This window comes from Pleurodeles waltl, chromosome 1_2 (genome assembly GCF_031143425.1).
Source record: "Pleurodeles waltl isolate 20211129_DDA chromosome 1_2, aPleWal1.hap1.20221129, whole genome shotgun sequence".
Classification (NCBI taxonomy): Eukaryota; Metazoa; Chordata; class Amphibia; order Caudata; family Salamandridae; genus Pleurodeles; species Pleurodeles waltl.
Genome location: NC_090437.1, coordinates 694053351 through 694079647, shown reverse-complemented (window position 1 = coordinate 694079647; position 26297 = coordinate 694053351). Strand labels below are relative to the sequence as shown.

Below are 26297 nucleotides of genomic sequence, written 5' to 3'. Positions count from 1 at the left end.
GTTCTCTTCAACCACTCCAAATGGGTTGTGGGATGTGCTTCTCTTTTCACTAGAATGGTGCCAGGGTGGCAACACTGTGCCCTAAGATTAAAATCCCTCTCTTCCCCAGATGTTTCTTTATGCTTAACTGTGAACGGGCAGACTTCACCCTGGTCCCTTTCAAGTTAATGAAGTTCCTGGTGAGTTCCATTCCTCACTCCTAGGTTATCCTGTCAATAGGTCTATGCCATTGTTTCAGCCCTGGGGGCTATTTTTATATCTCAGGAAGTGGAACACACTGACTTGAGGGTATCTTCTTCCAGGCTAATGCTAAATAGTCCACTAGCACTTTAGGCAGGCAGTCTTACTTTTTAAAAGTTATTTTGTCCTGTATATTTAACCAAGATCAAACTTAACCACTGAATAGGCTTTCTAATAAGTATTTAAAAGGAGATCAAATCACTTATTTGGCTTATCCCAAACAAGAGTTAAAAAAAGTATACTAATTGCACCTTAGTTTTTCTCATCGGATCAGCTGCAGCCCTTTAGAATGAAAATAGCTTTTGGGAGATAGTCGCTGTAGGGATATATCAATAGTAAAGAATTCCCTATACCACTTTCAAATAATAGACATCCTACCTTGTGAGCTGCATGTCTAACTTAGAGGTAACCATTTAGCTTTCTGTGCCGTTGGTGTATTTTGCTGTACAATGTCCTTGTGTATTTTGCTGTGTCATTTACTGTGGCCTAACTGGAAAGTTAAATATGCCAACTGGGGATTGTTCCAAGTTTGCTATGTTCGGGGGTTAAAGAGGTTAAAGCACATACATTGTGGACTAGACAGCAGTGACAGAGTGTGCAGAGTTAAAATACCAGTCAGAAACAAATGGGTGTAACCATGCAAAAAGATGTAATAGTTGGCATCCATAACTCAAATGAATTAAAGATACAGAATATAGATATAGAATATCGTTGGTAGCAGGTTAATTTTAAAACTATCAATCCAGCCTAGCCATGTGATTGAGTGGTTATGCCATTTGTCTCTGTCTGCAATGAGCGTCTGATGGTTGAATTAATAAAATCTACTGTAAGTTCAGTTTAGTAGACCCCCAGTTACTGTATTGCTTTAGAGCCCACCAAAACGTCATTGTGTGCTTTCTCACACGCCTCCAGCATGATCATGTTGAGAGTCTGTGCTAGTTTTTAGGGTCGAGCGCACAAGCTCTTCATCCCTGTTGTAATTTCTCTTTGGGCTTGTAACCACGCCCATGTTATGCCTGTCACTGTCATTGGTGCGTTGGCTTGCCTTTTAAAATCTGCTTGCTTTCATTAGTGAAAGGCATGCATACGTTATGCCTTTTCCAGTGTTCAGCCCTCCTCGAGCGCACAAGCCAACTACTGAAAACTTATGAGGCTCGATGTTTTTAGCCTGGTGTCTGCACTACTTTATATTTTTATTTTCCACGCAGCGCGATTGTGCTGGGTTTTACATAGCGGGATCGCGCTTGTTTTTTTTGTTTTCTATTTCAGCGCGATCGCTAGAACTAGAAGAACAGGGCCAGAAACAGAAGCTGCAGAAACTAAGAGCAAAATGGAAAAAGAGAAATTGTGATGCACTAAAGTAATGAACCAGTCAGTATCTTATTCATATATATGTGAACCTGGAAGAAAAAAAATAATAAACAGTAAGTTTATATGTATATGTCCACCATATTGGATAGGGTAGGAAATAGAAATCAAATAACATTGAGGTTCATTATCCCAAGTAAAATATGGAAAGGGTAAATGTACTTTGAAAGGAAAGGATCTTCATATGTTAGAAAAAAACCTTTACAAACTATTACACAATGGCAGCCAGCGAAATACATCTAAAAATCACACTGTGTAACCTACACTAGGCAGTGAAGAAACGCTGAGACAAAGCAAGGTTGAAGAAGCCAAAGAAATCAGATCATGGTTAAGCTTTATTCAGAAGCAAGCACATGATAGCTGCAAACCACTGTATCAGCAAAGTCAGCAGTTAACTGTTCACTCCGAGTCTGAAGCAGTATGGATTCAGAAACGCAGATTATAGTCTGCATCAACCACACAGTGGAAACCCCCACCCCAGGGAAATCAAGTACTGGGTTGGCATTGAAGCTGAATTTGTCTCTAGGACCAGCTTAGAAATGTGACATACATGGTTGCAATTTGTTAGTGTTGTATGGGCACTGTTGGACTTTGCCCTCTTTGCAGGGGCCTCCTAAACTGTTTGCCTTCATTCCTTTTATTTTTGCTGAATATTTTTTTATTGGCCTTAGGACTCTGCATTTTACCTCTGCTAACCGGAGCTAACATGCTCGTGCTCACTCCCTAAAACATGGTAAACCTACCTTACACCTGATTGGCATATTTACCTTTCTTATTATAGTAAAGTAGTATACCATATACCGTGGGCTGGTAAAGTAAATGCTACTAGTGGTCCTGCAGCACTTAATGTGCCACCCTCTTCAGCAGCCCCAAAAAACATGTATCAGGCCTGCCATTTTAAACTGCTAGTTCAACCTGGCAAAATAACCCTCTTGCCTAGCCTTAAACTCCCTTTTTATTAGATATGTCACCCCTAAGATAGGCCCAAAACAGCTCATAGAGCAGAGTGCATTGTATTTAAAAAGTTGACATGTACTTTTAAGTTGTAAATGTCCTACTAGTGAAAAACTCACAAATTCGTTTTTCACTACTGTAAGGCCTATCTCTCTCGTAGAATAGATCTTCTCCGCAACAGCAAATCCTGTTTAGTGGTCCTTCTCACAAGGGGTGTCGGGCTACAGCCTCCAGCATCGTCCCGCTGGAGATTTTCAGTTTCCAAAAAAGATACTAAGTCCAAACGTAATAATGACACCACCTGCGGAGCAGATCTTTACCCTCTCAGACATTTTTCATGACATTTCTTCTATGTCCGAAGGGAAGCATGACTGGCCCCAATCTACTTCTTGTATCCTACCGGCGCCCCAATGTGGTCAGGCATATTCTTTGAATTTGATCCAGTCCTGTGCGACTAGATGTCCACGGTTCACACTTTGACCTTTTAGGCACCAGTTTTTACCTTAAACTTTAGAGATTCATAACTCCAGTTCTACTGATTGAATCTTTGCCATTTTGGTTAAACTAGTGTATTAAAATATACTCAGTTTTTCTAAATCGGTGTGGAATTTTTCTTATGTTGTGTTTTGACTTTATTGCTACCCCTAAATCAGCTATGATGCAAGCAGTAATATCAGTCGCGGCTGGCAACTTTGCATAGTGGCGGGATGGGGGAGGCAAAACAAAAATAGAAAACAAATGACATATTTTAAAAAATGTACTTACCTCGACGCTGCGCTGCTTCCTCGTCACCGCCGTCACACTCCAGGCACAGGCTCCCAGCAATCAGGCAGCGTTATGATTGCCAGCGTTACGAGCAGTGTTATGATTGGCTGGAGCGCCCAGGCTGTGCGCTCCAACACCGACAGAGAGCCTGTGCTGGCTCTCTCCAAGTTGGCTACACAGTGCCGGGTTGGAGAGAGTGTAGGAGGCTGGACTGGCTTGTAGTGAGTACCAAGGGGTACTTGCACCAGGCCCAGTTATCCCTTATTAGTGTATAGGGTGTCTAGCAGCTTAGGCTGATAGATAATGGTAGCTTAGCAGAGCAGCTTAGGCTGAACTAGGAGACGTGTGAAGCTACTACAGTACCACTTAGTGTCATATGCACAATATCATAAGAAAACACAATACACAGTTATACTAAAAATAAAGGTACTTTATTTTTATGACAATATGCCAAAGTATCTTAGAGTGTACCCTCAGTGAGAGGATAGGAAATATACACAAGATATATATACACAATAGCAAAAATATGCAGTATAGTCTTAGAAAACAGTGCAAACAATGTATAGTTACAATAGGATGCAATGGGGAAACATAGGGATAGGGGCAACACAAACCATATACTCCAAAAGTGGAATGCGAACCACGAATGGACCCCAAACCTATGTGACCTTGTAGAGGGTCGCTGGGACTTTTAGAAAATAGTGAGAGTTAGAAAAATAACCCTCCCCAAGACCCTGAAAAGTGAGTGCAAAGTGCACTAAAGTTCCCCTAAGGACAAAATAGTCGTGTTAGAGGAATAATGCAGGAAAGACACAAACCAGCAATGCAACAACTGTGGATTTCCAATCTAGGGTACCTGTGGAACAAGGGGACCAAGTCCAAAAGTCACAAGCAAGTCGGAGATGGGCAGATGCCCAGGAAATGCCAGCTGCGGGTGCAAAGAAGCTTCGACTGGACAGAAGAAGCTGAGGTTTCTGCAGGAACGAAAAGGGCTAGAGACTTCCCCTTTGGTGGACGGATCCCTCTCGCCGTGGAGAGTCGTGCAGAAGTGTTTCCCCGCCGAAAGAACGCCAACAAGCCTTGCTAGCTGCAAATCGTGCGTTTGGCGTTTTTGGACGCTGCTGGGGCCCAGGAGGGACCAGGAGGTCGCAAATTGGACCTGAAGAGAGAGGGGACGTCGAGCAAGACAAAGAGCCCTCACTGAAGCAGGTAGCATCCGGAGAAGTGCCAGAAACGGGCACTACGAGGATGCGTGAAACGGTGCTCGCCGAAGTTGCACAAAGGAGTCCCACGTCGCCGGAGACCAACTTAGAAAGTCGTGCAATGCAGGTTAGAGTGCCGTGGACCCAGGCTTGGCTGTGCACAAAGGATTTCCGCCGGAAGTGCACAGGGGCCGGAGTAGCTGCAAAGTTGCGGTTCCCAGCAATGCAGCCCAGCGAGGTGAGGCAAGGACTTACCTCCACCAAACTTGGGCTGAAGAGTCACTGGACTGTGGGGGTCACTTGGACAGAGTCGCTGGATTCGAGGGACCTCGCTCGTCGTGCTGAGAGGAGACCCAAGGGACCGGTAATGCAGCTTTTTGGTGCCTGCGGTTGCAGGCGGAAGATTCTGTCGACCCACAGGAGATTTCTTCGGAGCTTCTGGTGCAGAGAGGAGGCAGGCTACCCCCACAGCATGCACAAGCAGGAAAACAGTCGAGAAGGCGGCAGGATCAGCGTTACAGAGTTGCAGTAGTCGTCTTCGCTACTATGTTGCAGGTTTGCAGGCTTCCAGCGCGGTCAGCAGTCGATTCCTTATCAGAAGGTGAAGAGAGAGATGCAGAGGAACTCGGATGAGCTCATGCATTCGTTATCTGAAGTTTCCCCAGAGACAGAGACCCTAAATAGCCAGAAAAGAGGGTTTGGCTACCTAGGAGAGAGGATAGGCTACTAACACCTGAAGGAGCCTATCAGCAGGAGTCTCTGACGTCACCTGGTGGCACTGGCCACTCAGAGCAGTCCAGTGTGCCAGCAGCACCTCTGTTTCCAAGATGGCAGAGGTCTGGAGCACACTGGAGGAGCTCTGGACACCTCCCAGGGGAGGTGCAGGTCAGGGGAGTGGTCACTCCCCTTTCCTTTGTCCAGTTTCGCGCCAGAGCAGGGGCTAAGGGGTCCCTGAACCGGTGTAGACTGGCTTATGCAGAATTGGGCACATCTGTGCCCAACAAAGCATTTCCAGAGGCTGGGGGAGGCTACTCCTCCCCTGCCTTCACACCATTTTCCAAAGGGAGAGGGTGTCACACCCTCTCTCAGAGGAAGTTCTTTGTTCTGCCATCCTGGGCCAGGCCTGGCTGGACCCCAGGAGGGCAGCTGCCTGTCTGAGGGGTTGGCAGCAGCAGCAGCTGCAGTGAAACCCCAGGAAGGGCAGTTTGGCAGTACCAGGGTCTGTGCTACAGACCACTGGGATCATGGGATTGTGCCAACTATGCCAGGATGGCATAGAGGGGGCAATTCCATGATCATAGACATGTTACATGGCCATATTCGGAGTTACCATTGTGAAGCTACATATAGGTAGTGACCTATATGTAGTGCACGCGTGTAATGGTGTCCCCGCACTCACAAAGTTCAAGGAATTGGCTCTGAACAATGTGGGGGCACCTTGGCTAGTGCCAGGGTGCCCTCACACTAAGTAACTTTGCACCTAACCTTTACCAGGTAAAGGTTAGACATATAGGTGACTTATAAGTTACTTAAGTGCAGTTTAAAATGGCTGTGAAATAACGTGGACGTTATTTCACTCAGGCTGCAGTGGCAGGCCTGTGTAAGAATTGTCAGAGCTCCCTATGGGTGGCAAAAGAAATGCTGCAGCCCATAGGGATCTCCTGGAACCCCAATACCCTGGGTACCTCAGTACCATATACTAGGGAATTATAAGGGTGTTCCAGTAAGCCAATGTAAATTGTTAAAAATGGTCACTAGCCAGTCAGTGACAATTTGGAAAGAAATGAGAGAGCATAACCACTGAGGTTCTGATTAGCAGAGCCTCAGTGAGACAGTTAGTCACTACACAGGTAACACATTCAGGCACACTTATGAGCACTGGGGCCCTGGGTTACCAGGGTCCCAGTGACACATACAACTAAAACAACATATATACAGTGAAAAATGGGGGTAACATGCCAGGCAAGATGGTACTTTCCTACACAACCCCCCCCCCCCCCCCCCAAACGAAGGACAATAAGACTAGCCATGACCTGATGAGTCTTCATTGTCTAAGTGGAAATATCTGGAGAGTCCATCTGCATTGGAGTGGCTACTCCCAGGTCTATGTTCCACTGTATAGTCCATTCCCTGTAGGGATATGGACCACCTCAACAATTTAGGATTTTCACCTTTCATTTGTTTTAGCCAAAGTAGAGGTTTGTGGTCTGTCTGAACAATGAAGTGAGTGCCAAACAGGTATGCCCTCAACTTCTTCAGAGCCCAGACCACAGCAAAGGCCTCCCTCTCAATGGCAGACCAACGCTTTTCTCTAGGGGTCAACCTTCTACTAATAAAAGCAACAGGTTGATCCTGGCCCTCAGAATTAAGTTGTGATAGGACTGCCCCTACTCCTAATTCAGATGCATCAGTTTGGACATAGAATTTTTTAGAGTAACAAGGGCTTTTCAGGACAGGTGCAGAGCACATGGCCTGCTTCAGCTCCTCAAAAGCTTTCTGACAGTTTGCTGTCCATAATACCTTTTTAGGCATTTTCTTGGATGTGAGGTCATTAAGAGGGGCTGCAATGGAGCCATAGTTCTTAATGAACCTCCTGTAATACCCAGTGAGGCCTAGGAAGGCTCTCACCTGAGTCTGAGTGGTAGGGGGAACCCAATCAATAATAGTTTGGATTTTCCCCTGAAGTGGTGCAATCTGTTCCCCACCAACAAGGTGTCCCAGATAAACCACCTTACCCTGCCCTATCTGGCACTTTGAAGCCTTGATAGTGAGGCCTGCCTTTTGCAGGGCCTCCAAAACTTTCCATAGGTGGACCAGGTGATCATCCCAGCTGGAGCAAAAGACAGCTATATCGTCCAAATATGCTGCACTGAAAGCTTCCAGCCCTTGCAGGACTGTGTTCACCAACCTCTGAAAAGTGGCAGGTGCATTTTTCAAACCAAAAGGCATTACAGTAAACTGGTAATGTCCTCCAATGGTAGAAAATGCAGTCTTAGGTTTAGCATCTTCTGATAATTTGATCTGCCAATACCCTGCAGTCAAATCAAAAGTGCTTAGATACTTGGCAGATGCCAGTGTATCTATAAGCTCATCTGCCCTGGGTATAGGGTGAGCATCAGTTTTGGTTACCAAGTTGAGACCTCTATAGTCTACACAAAACCGCATTTCCTTCTTTCCATCTTTAGAATTGGGTTTTGGTACCAGTACCACAGGAGAAGCCCATGGACTGTCAGAGTGCTCAACCACTCCTAGTTCCAACATTTTCTGAACTTCATGCTTTATGCAGTCCCTGACATGGTCAGGCTGCCTATAGATCTTACTTTTGACAGGTAAACTGTCTCCAGTATCTATAGTGTGCTCACACCAAGAAGTGGTGCCTGGCACAGTAGAGAAGAGTTCTGAAAATTGTCCTAGGAGATTTATGCAATGGTCTTTCTGCTCAGCAGTAAGACAATCTGCCAAAACTACACCTTCCACAAGAGCATCTTGTTCTGTGGAAGAGAAGAGATCAGGTAGAGGATCACTGTCTTCTTCCTGTCCCTCATCAGTTGCCATGAGCAGGGTGAGATCAGCCCTGTAATAGTAGGGTTTCAGGCGGTTGACATGGAGCACCCTAAGGGGACTCCTGGCAGTGCCTAAGTCAACCAAGTAGGTGACTTCACCCTTCTTTTCAACAATTGTGTGGGGTCCACTCCATTTATCTTGGAGTGCTCTTGGGGCCACAGGCTCCAAGACCCACACTTTCTGCCCTGGTTGGTACTGAACCAAAACAGCCTTCTGATCATGCCATTGCTTCTGGAGCTCTTGGCTGGCCTGAAGGTTTTTACTGGCCTTTTTCATGTACTCAGCCATCCTTGATCTGAGGCCAAGTACATAATCCACAATATCCTGCTTAGGAGCTTTTAAAGGTTGTTCCCAACCCTCCTTTACAAGTGTGAGTGGACCCCTAACAGGGTGTCCAAAAAGAAGTTCAAAGGGGCTGAAGCCCACTCCTTTCTGGGGTACCTCCCTGTAGGCAAAAAGGAGGCATGGTAGAAGGATATCCCATCTCCTGCGGAGTTTTTCAGGGAGACCCATAATCATGCCTTTGAGAGTTTTATTAAATCTCTCCACCAGTCCATTTGTTTGTGGATGATAGGGTGTTGTGAACTTGTACGTTACACCACACTCCTTCCACATGGCCTTTAAGTATGCAGACATGAAATTGCTTCCCCTGTCTGATACTACTTCCTTTGGGAAGCCCACCCTGGAAAATATTCCCAGGAGGGCCTTTGCCACTGCAGGTGCTGTAGTGGTCCTTAAAGGAATAGCTTCAGGATATCTTGTGGCATGGTCCACTACCACCAAGATAAACCTATTGCCTGAAGCAGTAGGAGGGTCAAGGGGGCCAACTATGTCAACCCCTACCCTTTCAAAGGGAACCCCAACCACAGGCAGTGGGATAAGGGTGTGCCTTTGGGGTGCCACCTGTCTTGCCACTGGCTTGACAGGTTTCACAGGACTTACAAAATTCCTTTGTGTCCTCAGACATCCTAGGCCAATGAAACAGGGGAACAAGCCTGTCCCAAGTTTTCATTTGTCCTAGATGCCCAGCTAAGGGAATGTCATGTGCCAGTGTTAGGAGGAACTTTCTGTACTCCTGAGGAATCACTAATCTCCTGGCAGCTCCAGGTTTAGGATCCCTATGCTCAGTGTACAAGAGGTTGTCCTCCCAGTAAACTCTGTGAGAGTCACTGACATCCCCATTAGCCTGTTTGACAGCTTGCTGTCTGAGACCCTCTAATGTGGGACAGGTTTGCTGTGCCACACTCAGCTCCTCTCTGGCAGGCCCCCCTTCACCCAAAAGCTCAGCAGTGTCTGCTTCCAGCTCCTCTGGTGTAGGTTCTGCACAGGGAGGGAATTCTTCTTCCTCAGAAGTAGAATCCACTGTAGAGGGAGGGATAGTAGGAAGTGGTTTGCTTCTACTAGCCCTAGCTTTAGGGAGCACTTGGTCCATTGTTCCAGGATCCAAGCTTCCCTGTCCTTTTTGCTTTTTGGCCTGAGCCCTTGTCAAAGCAAAAATATGCCCTGGGATGCCCAGCATTGCTGCATGGGCCTCCAACTCCACATCTGACCAAGCTGATGTCTCCAAATCATTCCCTAATAGACAGTCTACAGGTAAATCTGAAGCTATCACAACTTTCTTTGGACCAGTTACCCCCCCCCAGTTGAGATTTACAACAGCCATGGGGTGGCTTTGTGTTATGTTGTGAGCATCGGTTACTTGGTACTGGTGTCCAAGTATGTGTTGTTCAGGGTGCACCAGTTTCTCAATCACCATTGTGACACTGGCACCTGTGTCCCTGTAGGCCTGGACCTCAACACCATTTATTAGGGTTAGTTGCTTGTACTTCTCCAAGTTATGGGGGCAAGCAACCAAAGTGGCTAAATCAATAGCCCCTTCAGAGACTAAAGTAGCCTCTGTGGTCTCCCTAATCAGACCAACCCCAACTAAGTTACCAAAAGTGAGCCCAGCTACTCCCTTGGATTGGCTATTAGTAGGTTTGCTCCCACCACCACTGCTATTAGTAGGGACACTAGGTGTAGCAGTAGGGGTTGTAGTGGTAGGAGCAGTGGTGCCTTTCTTTGGACAACTGGGATCTGTTGTCCAATGGCCTTTTATTTTACATAAATAGCACCATGGTTTCTTTTCCTTGTTCTGATTAAAGGAGGATTTGGACCCACCACCCCCACCAGAGTGTTTTTGTGGGCCTGATGAAGACTCATTTTTAGATTTGTCCCCACCCTTGTCAGAAGACTTACCATCCTTCTTTTTGTTGCCATCTTTGTCACCCCCTGTATGAACTTTTCTGTTCACTCTTGTTCTGACCCATTTGTCTGCCTTCTTTCCCAATTCTTGGGGAGAGGTCAGACCAGAGTCCACCAAGTACTGGTGCAACAAATCAGACACACAATTATTAAGAATATGCTCTCTCAGGATCAAGTTATACAGGCTGTCATAATCAGTAACTTTACTGCCATGTAACCACCCCTCCAAGGCCTTCACTGCCTGGTCAATGAAATCAACCCAGTCTTGTGAAGACTCCTTTTTGGTCTCTCTGAACTTTATCCTGTACTGTTCAGTGGTTAAGCCATAACCATACAGGAGTGCATTCTTAAGAACTTGGAAATTATTAGCATCATTTTCTTTCACAGTACGGAGCCTATCCCTACCTTTTCCACTAAATGATAGCCATAGGATAGCAGCCCACTGCCTTTGAGGGACATCCTGTACAACACAGGCCCTCTCAAGTGCAGCAAACCACTTGTTAATGTCATCCCCCTCCTTATAAGGGGGAACTATCTTGTGCAGATTCCTGGAATCATGCTCTTTTGCAGGATGACTATGGGGAATACTGCTGCTGCCACCATGGGTATCTAAACCCAACTTCTGTCTTTCCTTCTCTAATTCAAAAGACTGTCTATCTAAATCCAGCTGTTGCTTTTTAAGCTTCAGTCTGGTTTGTTCCACCCTCAACTTATTGAGTTCCCTCTCTAACATTCTGTCATCAGGGTTGGTGGGAGGGACATTTCTAGAAACAGAGCTATGATGGGAATGAACAGAAGGAGACCTGTCCCTTACAGAAGCCACCCTAACAGCTTGGTTTACAGAAACATTACTACCAGTATGGTGAGAATAAATGCTTTTGCCATGATGTGAGACAACACTATTTATTTGGTGTGGCTCATCATCATTACCATCTATGCTAGATTGTCTAGTAATGGGCAGGCTAGGAAGTTTCTTTCCTGAATCTTTTCCTGGGGGAGTCCCTGAATCAGATTGGGAACTATTAGGTACTTTTTCAACAGATGGGGCACCTATGGCCTTATCCTGTTCTCTAAGCATGTTAAGTAACAGTTCCAAGGAAGGATTTTTCCCTACACTCAAACCTCTCTCTATACAGAGACTCCTTGCTCTTTTCCAGCTAAGGTTGTCATATGCAAGTTTGGACAGATCAACACTTTGGCCTGTGCCAGACATTTTTTTAGAGAGAGTTAAAGTGATAGAAAAAGAGAAAAAAGTTTTCAGAACTTTTTGGAAAGAGAGAAAAAAACTTTTTAAACTTTTAAGAACTTTTTGAAAGTTTAGAAGTACTTTTCAGCACTTAAAAAAGAGTGAAAAGAGGAAATGCAAAACTTTTTGGCTATGTGTATATACACTGACCTTGTTTTGTATATTTTTCTCTTATGAAAAGTACAATGACAAGAGTGGTAAGTAGTCTCAAGCACTTATCCCACCACTGCACAACCAATGTAGGAGGCTGGACTGGCTTGTAGTGAGTACCAAGGGGTACTTGCACCTTGCACCAGGCCCAGTTATCCCTTATTAGTGTATAGGGTGTCTAGCAGCTTAGGCTGATAGATAATGGTAGCTTAGCAGAGCAGCTTAGGCTGAACTAGGAGACGTGTGAAGCTACTACAGTACCACTTAGTGTCAAATGCACAATATCATAAGAAAACACAATACACAGTTATACTAAAAATAAAGGTACTTTATTTTTATGACAATATGCCAAAGTATCTTAGAGTGTACCCTCAGTGAGAGGATAGGAAATATACACAAGATATATATACACAATAGCAAAAATATGCAGTATAGTCTTAGAAAACAGTGCAAACAATGTATAGTTACAATAGGATGCAATGGGGAAACATAGGGATAGGGGCAACACAAACCATATACTCCAAAAGTGGAATGCGAACCACGAATGGACCCCAAACCTATGTGACCTTGTAGAGGGTCGCTGGGACTATTAGAAAATAGTGAGAGTTAGAAAAATAACCCTCCCCAAGACCCTGAAAAGTGAGTGCAAAGTGCACTAAAGTTCCCCTAAGGACAAAAGAGTTGTGTTAGAGGAATAATGCAGGAAAGACACAAACCAGCAATGCAACAACTGTGGATTTCCAATCTAGGGTACCTGTGGAACAAGGGGACCAAGTCCAAAAGTCACAAGCAAGTCGGAGATGGGCAGATGCCCAGGAAATGCCAGCTGCGGGTGCAAAGAAGCTTCGACTGGACAGAAGAAGCTGAGGTTTCTGCAGGAACGAAAAGGGCTAGAGACTTCCCCTTTGGTGGACGGATCCCTCTCGCCGTGGAGAGTCGTGCAGAAGTGTTTTCCCGCCGAAAGAACGCCAACAAGCCTTGCTAGCTGCAAATCGTGCGTTTGGCGTTTTTGGACGCTGCTGGGGCCCAGGAGGGACCAGGAGGTCGCAAATTGGACCTGAAGAGAGAGGGGACGTCGAGCAAGACAAAGAGCCCTCACTGAAGCAGGTAGCACCCGGAGAAGTGCCAGAAACAGGCACTACGAGGATGCGTGAAACGGTGCTCGCCGAAGTTGCACAAAGGAGTCCCACGTCGCCGGAGACCAACTTAGAAAGTCGTGCAATGCAGGTTAGAGTGCCGTGGACCCAGGCTTGGCTGTGCACAAACGATTTCCGCCGGAAGTGCACAGGGGCCGGAGTAGCTGCAAAGTCGCGGTTCCCAGCAATGCAGCCCAGCGAGGTGAGGCAAGGACTTACCTCCACCAAACTTGGGCTGAAGAGTCACTGGACTGTGGGGGTCACTTGGACAGAGTCGCTGGATTCGAGGGACCTCGCTCGTCGTGCTGAGAGGAGACCCAAGGGACCGGTAATGCAGCTTTTTGGTGCCTGCGGTTGCAGGGGGAAGATTCCGTCGACCCACGGGAGATTTCTTCGGAGCTTCTGGTGCAGAGAGGAGGCAGGCTACCCCCACAGCATGCACAAGCAGGAAAACAGTCGAGAAGGCGGCAGGATCAGCGTTACAGAGTTGCAGTAGTCGTCTTCGCTACTATGTTGCAGGTTTGCAGGCTTCCAGCGCGGTCAGCAGTCGATTCCTTATCAGAAGGTGAAGAGAGAGATGCAGAGGAACTCGGATGAGCTCATGCATTCGTTATCTGAAGTTTCCCCAAAGACAGAGACCCTAAATAGCCAGAAAAGAGGGTTTGGCTACCTAGGAGAGAGGATAGGCTACTAACACCTGAAGGAGCCTATCAGCAGGAGTCTCTGACGTCACCTGGTGGCACTGGCCACTCAGAGCAGTCCAATGTGCCAGCAGCACCTCTGTTTCCAAGATGGCAGAGGTCTGGAGCACACTGGAGGAGCTCTGGACACCTCCCAGGGGAGGTGCAGGTCAGGGGAGTGGTCACTCCCCTTTCCTTTGTCCAGTTTCGCGCCAGAGCAGGGGCTAAGGGGTCCCTGAACCGGTGTAGACTGGCTTATGCAGAATTGGGCACATCTGTGCCCAACAAAGCATTTCCAGAGGCTGGGGGAGGCTACTCCTCCCTTGCCTTCACACCATTTTCCAAAGGGAGAGGGTGTCACACCCTCTCTCAGAGGAAGTTCTTTGTTCTGCCATCCTGGGCCAGGCCTGGCTGGACCCCAGGAGGGCAGCTGCCTGTCTGAGGGGTTGGCAGCAGCAGCAGCAGCTGCAGTGAAACCCCAGGAAGGGCAGTTTGGCAGTACCAGGGTCTGTGCTACAGACCACTGGGATCATGGGATTGTGCCAACTATGCCAGGATGGCATAGAGGGGGCAATTCCATGATCATAGACATGTTACATGGCCATATTCGGAGTTACCATTGTGAAGCTACATATAGGTAGTGACCTATATGTAGTGCACGCGTGTAATGGTGTCCCCGCACTCACAAAGTTCAGGGAATTGGCTCTGAACAATGTGGGGCACCTTGGCTAGTGCCAGGGTGCCCTCACACTAAGTAACTTTGCACCTAACCTTTACCAGGTAAAGGTTAGACATATAGGTGACTTATAAGTTACTTAAGTGCAGTGTAAAATGGCTGTGAAATAACGTGGACGTTATTTCACTCAGGCTGCAGTGGCAGGCCTGTGTAAGAATTGTCAGAGCTCCCTATGGGTGGCAAAAGAAATGCTGCAGCCCATAGGGATCTCCTGGAACCCCAATACCTTGGGTACCTCAGTACCATATACTAGGGAATTATAAGGGTGTTCCAGTAAGCCAATGTAAATTGGTAGAAATGGTCACTAGCCTGTCAGTGACAATTTGGAAAGAAATGAGAGAGCATAACCACTGAGGTTCTGATTAGCAGAGCCTCAGTGAGACAGTTAGTCACTACACAGGTAACACATTCAGGCACACTTATGAGTACTGGGGCCCTGGGTTACCAGGGTCCCAGTGACACATACAACTAAAACAACATATATACAGTGAAAAATGGGGGTAACATGCCAGGCAAGATGGTACTTTCCTACAGAGAGCCCTTGTGCGCATGTGTGTTTGGCCGGCCCGAGGCGGCTGGCCAAACATACATGTGCACTGAGGGGCGTGAACTTTGCACTGCCTTCCATGCTCGTCACCCCCCATGGCCCCACCCCTTTAGAAACAAAACGACAATAAACAGCGTTTATCGTTGTTTTGTTTCTAAAGGTTTGCAGCTCCTGCTGCTGCTGGTGGGGGGGGGGATGGGATGATGCTCCTCTATCCTAACGGAGGAGCCGCCCCTGAGTAATATGTAAAATGGAGGAGCACTTATGATATGCTCTAGCTAAAATTTGAACTATCAGTTTTTATATGGCTTTTTTGATGCTCAATGTAGGAAACTTTCTTATTTGTGATTGATATCTTAGGTGAAATATAAAATACAGTAGTTTAATTCTTCAATGTATCAAGTTGATTAGAGAGGCTACAGTGCATTAGGAAAGTGTTAGTTTGCGAGAGTTCAGATTAAATATTCCTCAGAAACAACAAGGTTTTATTTTATTTTTTACCTAGAGTCTAGCTGGGGGATCCAGAAGTACTAAAATATGTATTTGCATTCCTGTTAAGTTGCTGCCCTCATAAACATCTGTTGAAGCAGTAAATATTTGGCCTAAGATCTTCCTCCAGAGAGTTTGGGAGTTTGTGTCTATTCTTTAGATCAGTCAACTGGGTAACCAAACATTCCCTAACTTTTTCCCTTTTTGTTATTGTTTGGCAACCACTGCCTATTAGGTGACCTCCTCAGCACTGCATTAGAAGCACCCTCACCAAACTGGGCTTCACTTCCCTTTTGCTGTTGGTCAGAATCTAATTCTCTAGACATACCAACAACTTTGCCCTAGCCAAAGAGTCTTTCAGTATGTAATACACCAATTTCGACTGTTCAAGAGACCTCACGACCCCTGTCCCAAGTTCAGCTCCACCTAAACTGGGCGTCATGAGACAGTTTGAAATTCCCAATGTTGGTGGCTGTCACAATTTGCACAAGCCCTGTGCTTACATAAATGTAATCGATCTGGTCTTTCCTCTGTGGAAAACGAAATAAGAGTCCAGCTCACCCAGATGATAGCTTCTTTGTGCATCGACCAGGTCCAGTTCTCTAAGCTTACACCTAAACGTGTTATCTATGACAGTATTTGGACATGTCCTTAGCCCCATCAGCAGTCTATATATAACATGAGCAAAAAGAGAGGGTAACTTAAAATATGAGCCTTGTGCAGCTGAACGTAGTAAGCCAGTAACCCTTCTGGCACACACTACAAAATGTGAATGATTATACTAGGGAGGATTACACAAACTATTACTTCAAGTTTCATTTCCATTCATAAAACCTTTTATTTTTCAGAGTTCATTCTTATAAAAACACATACAAAACACCATTCTCTTAAAGTTTATTCAGATATTTATCTTTTTATGAAGGATAAGACCACATAAAGCTGATGATGTAAATATAGCTTGAATCATAATCTACTTCTCGAGTGTTTCATTTCCTTCGTAGGTGATGCGCAGCTGATTCTCAAAGGGTGCGGCCTACATGTGTTTCACGGCTGTAATGCTGCTACCCCAGGGCTGTAAAAGATAATGTACTACCAAGTAGATCATACAGAAAACAAAGAGCGAGTAATAGTACCTTACACTTAATTCGAGTTACCCTCGTAAACAGAAAACAAATATCCTGTTTGGGGAATTACTGGGGCATAAACGGAACTATTTTGAAGAGAAGGAGTATAAAGACAAAGAGGAGTGAACTATAAACAGATTTAGACAGTGAGGGTATGCAATTAAGGTGTTACAAATTACCCTTCGAAGCGTCTTACCATGTAGCAAAAACACAGCCAGGGCCCCGTGGCTGTAATCTTCATGGCCATCACAGCTAGGCACCTTCAGCTGATTCAGGAAGGAGGAAGGGGCCGTTGAATGTCTTCTGTTTATTCCACCCCACCTTGTACCGCTACGGCTGTATGACCATACTTTCTCTTTCTCCAGCATAAGGACAGCACTGCGGTTGCAGTGATCACACCCTGAGTGCCCATGGGCGATGACAGATGTGAGAAGAGCAGTGCATGTTGGCTCAGTTCAGCATCATGGCTATATGCGCTCTAGATACTTAGCTGGAGGATGAAAGGAAGTTTAGGCTTGCTGTTCTGTCGTAGATTCTTTGAGGATGCGTCTATGACCTCAGCCCCTAATCCGATTTAGTATGTATTGCTGCATATTCTTTACATAAGTCAAGAGGCAGTGGGAACCAATTTTCATTTGAATAACAAGTTACTTACTTTTGGTGTCACTATTTCTGCTGCAGGGTATATCTTGCTGCAGATTACTGAACACTCTCCCACTTCCTCTCATTATGAGGTTTTTTTTGTTTTGTTTTTTTTTGTATGTATGCTTCACTTTTTCTCCACTTCTTCCTTACCATTGTGGTGCAGCAAAGTGAGGCGGGATTGACTTCATGGGCTTGGATGACCTCTAAAGACATGGTCTCCACCTCAAGTGCTTTGGCAACATAGGTGCAAAAGGTTATAGGTTCTGTGGGATGCCTAGGGATATTTCTAAAAATGAGCGGGGGCAATCGGTTATGGCATATCCATCAGAAAAAAAACAATTTCTTAGGTAAGTAACTTGCTCAGCAAAAACAAGTGTAGGGTAGGTATATTTAATGAAGTATGTCATTGAAGTTTGAATGTCCACATTTAAAAAGAATAAAACAAATCTTGGCAATTTGCAGTGAAACCCCTTAGCACCAAGGCAGTAAGGCAGTCCCTACTGTAACTTTAATTACAGCCAGAAATTAACATACCGACGACTGCCTCACTAGAAAGGACGGATGCAGCATGTTTTCTCTGGACACGAGCATATGCCCCATCTTCTCAGTCGCTACAAATACAACACACTGTAGTTTTGCTGTTCTCCAACAACACTCAATATTCTGTCATAAGTGATAGTTTTTAAAAATGGCACCTGCATGGTGTAAATGTTACATACTATAAATAGTATGTTATGCACTATTTTGCATTTCCTCAACACCAACCAGTGCTCACTGTGCAATTCAACCCAATTGATATTTCTCAAAGTTTAAAATATAAAAAATGTTGAGAAAATCACCAAAAATAGGAAACGTGAGAGGAATACATAGAGGAAAGGGGTAAAAGAAGAGAAGAGGGAAGAGTGAAAGACGGGTGCACCTGGAGTGCTCTTGTAAGAAAAATAATAAAAAGATGGGATATTGAGAAACAGAGTGAAAAAACACAAAACCGTAGGGTGGTGCAGGAAGACAAAGAGAGGGCATGAGGTTACCACGAATGGAAAAAAAGTTAAAAAAATAAATAAAAAAATAACAAAGGTGAAAGACACGTTGATTGGAGAATGAACAACAAAGTTATAATAAAATATGTAAAGCCAAAAAGAAGTAAACATTGAGAAGTAAAAACAAATTAGCTAGTACTGCTGAGAAGTATTAAGTTCAAATTGCAGTCATATACAACTATTTTAAAGTCAAAGTAAGACAGTTGGTTATTGGGACTATCTTTTATTGTGGGGCGGCACATTTAGGAAGATAGCATTGTCTCCTTGTGATCTATTTGTATGCTAATGGTTTGAGATCCTGTCTCGGTGTGCAGTGTCTGGGCGTGAAGAGTTTACTCAGTTGAGGCAGATAGGTAAGCTTCCGCCTGTGGGTCTCCGGAAGTTCATTACCCATTTCAGAGTGTGCAGCTCAGCCTGCAGGATTTTTTTCTTTTTTGATGACATGTTACTGAGCGTTTGAGCAGATGAATGTAGAAATAATATTGTGCATAGTAGGGCGATATATGTCCGTATCTGCTCCGTCTCGTGTCAGTAGTTTATCGAGAAATTAAATACGTTAATGTTTCATTTCTCGCCATTTAGCCCCTGAGCTTTGACTATGAAATCGGCAACAAAAGGTTGAAATCTAAACCCACTGGAATACAGTCTCCCCGTGTCAAGATCCCTTTCCAGAAGGCCAAGGGGAAAGCAGGAGGTACTAGGGCCCAATCGTGGTGGTTGAGCCGTTTTACTCCTGATGTACCAGGGCTCCGGGCAACTGGGCCAGTACCCCTTTCTCACTTGACTCTCAGAGGAAGCATAAGTTAAGCAGTCCAAGGCCTCTTGGGGAGGAGGTAGATGTAGGGCGAATTCAACCTCACAACTCAAGACACTCTCAGCAACCACAGTATTTGAACATCCAGCCAAATACTTGCCTTTGTTAAATAAATGTATTCGTACACACAAAGCAAAATACACATTAAATAATAATAATAATACTCTCTTCTTAACCCCTTCGCTGCCAGGCCTTTTCCCCCTCCTGTGCCAGGCCTTTTTTGGGCTATTTGAGGCAGTTCGCGCTTAGGCCCTCATAACTTTTTGTCCAAATAAGCTAGCCAAGCTAAATTTGCGTCCTTTTTTCCCAACATCCTAGGGATTCTAGAGGTACCCAGACTTTGTGGGTTCCCCTGAAGGAGGCCAAGAAATTAGCCAAAATACAGTGAAAATTTCGTTTTTTTAAAAAGAAATGGGAAAAAGTGGCTGCAGAAGAAGGCTTGTGTTTTTTTCCCTGAAAATGGCATCAACAAAGGGTTTGCGGTCCTAAATTAACCAGCTTCCCAGCATTCAGGAACAGGGAGACTTGAATCATAAAACCCAATTTTTCAACACAAATTTGGCATTTTACTGGGATATACCCCATTTGTACAATTTTTTGTGCTTTCAGCCTCCTTCCAGTCAGTGACAGAAATGGGCGTGAAACCAATGCTGGATCCCAGAAACCTAAACATTTCTGAAAAGTAGACAAAATTCTGAATTCATCAAGGGGTCATTTGCGTAGATCCTCCAAGGGTTTCCTACAGAAAATAACAACTGAAAAAGAAAAATATTGAAATTGAGGTAAAAAACAGCAAATTTTCTCTACGTTTTACTCTGTAACTTTTTCCTGCAATGTCAGATTTTCGAAAGCAATATACCGTTACGTCTGCTGGACTCCTCTGGTTGCGGGGATATATAGGGCTTGTAGGTTCATCAAGAACCCGAGGTACCCAGAGCCAATAAATGAGCTGCACCCTGCAGTGCGTTTTCATTCTATAATGGGTATACAGCAATTCATTTGCTGAAATATAAAGAGTGAAAAGTAGCTATCAAGAAAACCTTTGTATTTCCAAAATGGGCACAAGATAAGGTGCTGAAGGGGCAGTGGTTATTTGCACATCTCTGAATTCCGGGGTGACCATACTAGCATGTGAATTACAGGGCATTTCTCAAATAGATGTCTTTTTTACACACTCTCTTATATTTGGAAGGAAAAAATGTAGAGAAAGACAAGGGGCAATAACACTTGTTTTGCTATTCTATGTTCCCCCAAGTCTCCCGATAAAAATGATACCTCACTTGTGTGGGTAGGCCTAGCGCCCGCGACAGGAAACTACCCAAAACGCAACGTGGACACATCACATTTTTTGAAAGAAAACAGAGGTGTTTTTTGCAAAGTGCCTACCTGTAGGTTTTGGCCTCTAGCTCAGCCGGCACCTAGGGAAACCTACCAAACCTGTGCATTTTTTAAAACTAGAGACATAGGGGAATCCAAGATGGGGTGACTTGTGGGGCTCTGACCAGGTTCTGTTACCCAGAATCCTTTGGAAACCTCAAAATTTGGCTAAAAAAACACATTTTCCTCACATTTGGTGACAGAAAGTTCTGGAATCAGAGAGGAGCCACAAATTTCCTTCCACCCAGCGTTCCCCCAAGTCTCCCTATACAAATGATACCTCACTTGTGTAGGTAGGCCTAGCGCCCGCGACAGGAAACGCCCCAAAACGCAACGTGGACACATCCCATTGTTTTAAAGTAAACAGAGGTGTTTTTTGCAAAGTGCCTACCTGTAGATTTTGGCCTCTAGCTCAGCCGGCACCTAGGGAAACCTACCAAACCTGTGCATTTTTGAAAACTAGAGACCTAGGGGAATCCAAGATGGGGTGACTTGTGGGGCTCTGACCAGCTTCTGTTACCCAGAATCCTTTGCAAACATCAAAATTTGGCCAAAAAAACACTTTTTCCTCTCATTTCGGTGACAGAAAGTTCTGGAATCTGAGAGGAGCCACAAATTTCCTTCCACCCAGCGTTCCCCCAAGTCTCTCGATAAAAATGGTACCTCACTTGTGTGGGTAGGCCTAGCGCCCACGAAAGGAAATGCCCCAAAACACAACGTGGACACATCACATTTTTTCACAGAAAACTGAGGTGTTTTTTGCAAAGTGCCTACCTGTGGATTGTGGCCTCTAGCTCAGCCGGCCCCAGGGGGGGGGTAGAAATGGCCTAAAATAAATTTGCTCCCCCAACCCTCCCTGGGAGCGACCCTTGCCTACTGGGTCGCTCCCCCTGCGTGACATTGGCGCAAAAAAAATAATCCCCGGTGCCTAATGGTTTCTGCCCCCTTGGGGGCAGATTGACCTAAAATCGGCCAATGGTCTAAATACAATTTGCCCCCCAGGGGAGCGACCCTTGCCTAATGGGTCGCTCCTCATCTCTAAAAAAAAAAAAAAAAAAAATTTCCCTGGCGCCTAGGGGGCACAAATGGGCTAAAATAAATGTGCTCCCCCGCCCCCCCAATCCCCCTCCGGGAGCGACCCTTGCCTACAGGGTCGCTCCCCCTGCATGACATTGGCACAAAAAAAAAAATCCCCGGTGCCTAGTGGTTTCTGACCCCTTGGGGGCAGATTGACCAAAATTCAGCCAATCTGCCCCCAAGGGGGGGCAGAAATAGTCTAAATACAATTTGCCCCCCAGGGGAGCGACCCTTGCCTAATGGGTCGCTCCCCATCTCTAAAAAAAAAAAGACAAAAACATTTTTTGCCCTGGTGGCAGAAATGGCCTAAAATAAATTTGCTCCCCTGTCGCCCCAACCCCCCCCCCCCCCCCATTGGGGGCGACCCTTGCCCAGGGGGTCGCTCCCTTATGTCAGTTTAAAAAAAAAAAAATCCCTGGTGTCTAGTAGGCGTTTCAAAAGCCGGATTGCAAGCAATCCGGCTTTTGAAACGCTGGGAGACACTTCAAAGGGAAGGAAATACATTTTCTTCCCTTTGAAGCCTCTCCGGGCCTCCCGCACGTGATCGAAAGAGAAATGCTGAGCATTTCTCTTTCCAGCGCGATGGGGAAGCCCTGTGACAAATCAGCGTGCGCTCGCGCGCTGACATCACAGGGGGGTTGGGGGTGGAAGGGGAAGGGCTTCCCCTTCCATCCCTGCCTTGGGGGGGGGGGCGCTAGCGCTCCCCCCAGTTCCTGTGCCTTGGACAAGGTCACCTCGTCCAAGGCACACGGGAACTGGTGCCTTGGACGAGGTCACCTCGTCCAAGGCACCCAACAGGTTAAGGTCTGTATTCCAGCATGGTCCTTGCAGGCACTAGTGTCTCTCTCTTCTAACTACAGACCAGGATAGACCTCCTTCACTTGAGGTAATATCCAGAATAGCCCCCAGCTAGAAAGTTTGAGTCTTAGAGGTCCCACAATGGCTAGTTAAAGTCAAAGTGTCTCAGCCCCCTCAATGCTACAGTCAGAGCAGTTGCCCCACCCACGGACTCTGTAACTCGAGGTTCAATCTTACCTGGTCCCTCTGGAGACAAGACTGGGAGCCCAGGAGTGGTCAGTGATTTTCAGTCGACGTTGGAAAGTGCTGGTGAGGCGCAGCAATCTCTTTGTGGCCAGAACAGTATTTGGACCTCCATACCACCCCTATGGTGTTGGGGGTAAGTACTCTTGGGTCTTGATGGGGTGCTCCTGATGTTCCAGTGATGACGTAGCAGCACTGCGTTCACAGTTTCCACTTGATTTGTGGGTCACAGCCTACTCCTCCTTCCATAGCCCACAAGTTGCATATGGGTTTTGCTTCCCGCACTCTCAAGGCAACATGCCTCTGTGGATCACAACACTGCACGGGGCAGCGGCCCTCAAAATTCACCACAGCCCACACCTTGCATATGGGTGTCATGAACAATGCACATGGGCACAATCAATGCAGTGGTCCTAACGTGGAGCCAAATTTCACTCTGCTTCTGGGATCCACTTGACAGGATCCCCACTGGACCTTGCTCCTTCCAGGCAATCTCCCACTCCTAACAGGATCGTCTAGTCTAGGGTCAGGCAGAAGTTGGCCCTCCAAGCACCCGGGTAATTGGGTTTGATTGCCCTGTGCGATATCGCCTCTTCCAGCAGGGAGACTGGCTAACCGTTAGTTCCTAGTCCTGGTCCAAGGAGGCATAACTCAGGCTGAACTTCTCCATGCTGATGTACTGCTTCAGTTTGACAATTTGGGAATCTCAAGCTCCTCCTTTTTTAAGCTATTTCTAGGTACACATTAGGTTTAGTGTCTATGGGGGTCATTACAACCTCGGCGGTCTGCATGGCAGACCGCCGAGGTTGCGGGCGCCAGAATACCGCCATTGCTGGCGGTATGGCTGGCTCCCTATTTTGACATTTCCACTGGGCCAGCGGAAAAGTCACATCAACATTGCCGCCGGCTCGTAATTGAGCCGGCGGCAATGCTGATGTGCAGCGGGTGCAGTAGCACCCGTTGCGCATTTCACTGAAATGCGCGACGGGGCTCTGCCTGGGGCCCCCTGACTCCCCTTACCGCCAACCTCTTCCTGGCGGTGCAAACCGCCAGAAACAGGCTGGAGGTAGGGGAGTCATAATCCCCAGGGCAGCGCTGCCCTGGCGGATTATCACTGCCAGGGCTAAAATGGCGGTATACCGCCGGCCCCGGCGGTGCGACCGCAGCGCTACCGCCGCGGTCCAAATACGACGGGAGGCACCGGCAGCCTGTTGGCGGTGCTCCCGTCGTTTTTGACCGCCAGGGTCATAATGACCCCCTATGTCTTTGAAGATCATATACTGAGGGTTGCCCACTTTGAAGTCTCCATTCCTCAGTTGTGTCCTTCTTCCAGAGAGCACTCTGTCACAGCTAGATTGTCACTTAATATGATAGGTGCAAATGCAGGCTATGGGAGTGACTCAAGCCTCAAACCTGGATGTCAGCCTTAGTGATGTGCGCATCAAAAAGTTACCAAAGGCCCCCCCAGCCCTACTCTATATCATTCCCTTACCAGTCCATCTACTTCCTGAGATGTGTTCAGGCACCTTTGACCAGTGACCTCTCTTAGAATCAAAGAGCCCTTTTGAAGTGCAAAAAGCCTGATTTTCCCTCCTCTGTGTGTGTCCCACCCAGCTCTCAGGAATGCAGCAATCCACAATTCTGTCTGGGGGGTGGGATCCTCTACCTTCACATGTTCCTCTATCAAACCTTGGGTCTCCCAAAAAAGAACCTAGGGACTTTTTGTATTGTGCCCTTCACATGCACACGTTCATACTAGTACACACATGCAAGTACATGTGTGCTGGCTCCCATGTACTGTATCACTTCACAGGCACACATGCATCCCATCACGCACAGGCAACCTTGTGTGCTAAATGTCATGTACTATATGACTTCATAGGCACCACATACATCCTACCATGCACACGTAGCCGTTCAAACTTTCTAGCACTGCATAAAACCCAATGCAGGCCAAGAGTGAGTTAAGCATGTGGCAGCGGAAATTTACCAAAGAGGGCCAGGAGACACCACTCCTGTGACCCAGGTAAAAAGGTCTGTACACTCTATTGCTCACTAAAACCTAAAGCACAGAATGCTGCCACCAATGCATTTGTGTTGCTTAACGTCTTTGACGGCAGTAGCCTTCCACCTTTAGAGTGTAGCACTTTGGGCGCCCCTCCCATCCTTAGCAAACTAAAATCCAGGAGACAGTCCTAGGTCGTGGTCAGTGTTCACCCATCACCAAACATTGTTACCAAGGATCCAGGTCTGACCGTACCTATGGCATTCAGGGCCGGGGTACACATCCATTACCATGCGAGGGTCTTTCTGTCCAAACACCCCAGTTAAATCTAAAGAGGCACTACATGTTGATTGTGTCATGGGAAAGCTTTCTTCACTAGATTGGTCATTTATAGGGACATTGTTCTCTTTTCATGTTATTCATAGAACAGTTTGCCATTTGCAGTAAAACAATTCCATTAAAATTAGGAAGCCTTTAAAGCGCAAACTGTGCACGTACTTGGTAAATCATGTACCTCTCGTATTAAATGTGGATGGCATGTCATCTGCCCATGAGGTCCTAGGATACCCAGCAGCCACGTTTGTATTGTGGCCTCTGAGGGAGTTGTGTTGTTTCTTTCATTCAAACGGTCTACTTTTGCTCTAAGGCTGTTATGGCAACGGCATTTATGCCTATGCAAATGACGGGCGCTGCAGCTTAGCAAGTCAAATGTGTATTTATGTTTGCTTATGAATCCTTTCTTTTGTATGCTTATTCAATTGGTAAACAGTCGGTAGGCCACAGGCAGTGAAAGATGTAATCTGCTAATAATATTGCTCGCGGGGGAGGGGAGCATGTTTCCCTTAACAACTCACATATGCGACTGGAAGGTATCCCAGCCGAGACAGTAGGTCTGGCGTGGTCCTGCTGATGAACTGGCCTCTGTGATACAAAATCCGTGGTCCTTTGTTAGTGGCTGCATGTGCGCTCTGAATTATTTATCTTCTCTCAACAGAATGAAGATGGATTGATGCAGTTCTTCGAGAGTGTTCTGAAGGTCACTCAGGTAGAGCCAAAGAAAGTGGTCGGCTGGGTAATAAACGACCTGCTCGGCCACTTAAAGCTACAGAACCTCACAGTGAAGGACAGGTAGGTCTGTATTAATGGTGACTGTCTAAGTGCAGCTCGTCATCTGCCTATTTGGAATATTAAGTTTTTGAAATGTGGTGAATTTCTGAGCCTGTTTTAAACAAGCATTGGGAAAGAGAATAGGCCTGGCCCTTGCTGTTCTGTATGGCTGAAAGTTAGAAAAAAATACTGCTATGGCACAGCCAGCTCTGGCTGTATGGTAGCACTTTTTTCTTGCTGACTGAAGGGAGGACTGGGCAGGGGGTATCATGGAGGGAGGGGCAACATGGAGTGTGGTGGGAAAAAAGCGATAAGAAGAGATTTACACTGGTCACGTTCATTGCTTTTATTTTTTTTATGGTGGGTGTGAGGGCGGCCTGGAGAACAGAGGGAGTACGGCTGCAGGGACAACATGGCAACACAGACAAAGGAGGGGGCATGTGGGAGTGGCAACACTGACCACAGAGAGAAGGAAGGTGCAACAATACAGACAATGGAGGGATGGCGGGTAGGGAGCCAACACGATGTACAGCGGTTGGTCAGCAAGCAGGGGGAACATGGTGGTCGGAGAAGTACATAAGGGAGAAAGCTGAAAAATGCACTCTGGTAGAGTGCGTAAACATAGAGAAAAAAGTTGCTGCTAAAAAAATGAGCAGCAGAAGGATGTAAGTAATGCGCCCATGCTCCAGGGGAGGGACAAAGAGGAAGGAATCCTACAACAGCTAACTAATCAGAAACAAATGGGA

General features: G+C 46.2%; 1 protein-coding gene across 1 annotated transcript in view; it reads left to right on the top strand.

Annotated features, from left to right (window-relative positions):
* GATB (glutamyl-tRNA amidotransferase subunit B) overlaps positions 1 to 26297 on the top strand; it is a 684248-nt gene that overhangs the window by 590185 nt on the left and 67766 nt on the right. Inside the window, exon 10 of the mRNA XM_069242652.1 lies at positions 25439 to 25572. Coding sequence (XP_069098753.1) covers positions 25439 to 25572 — 134 coding nt within the window. The remainder of the gene's footprint in view (positions 1 to 25438; positions 25573 to 26297) is intronic.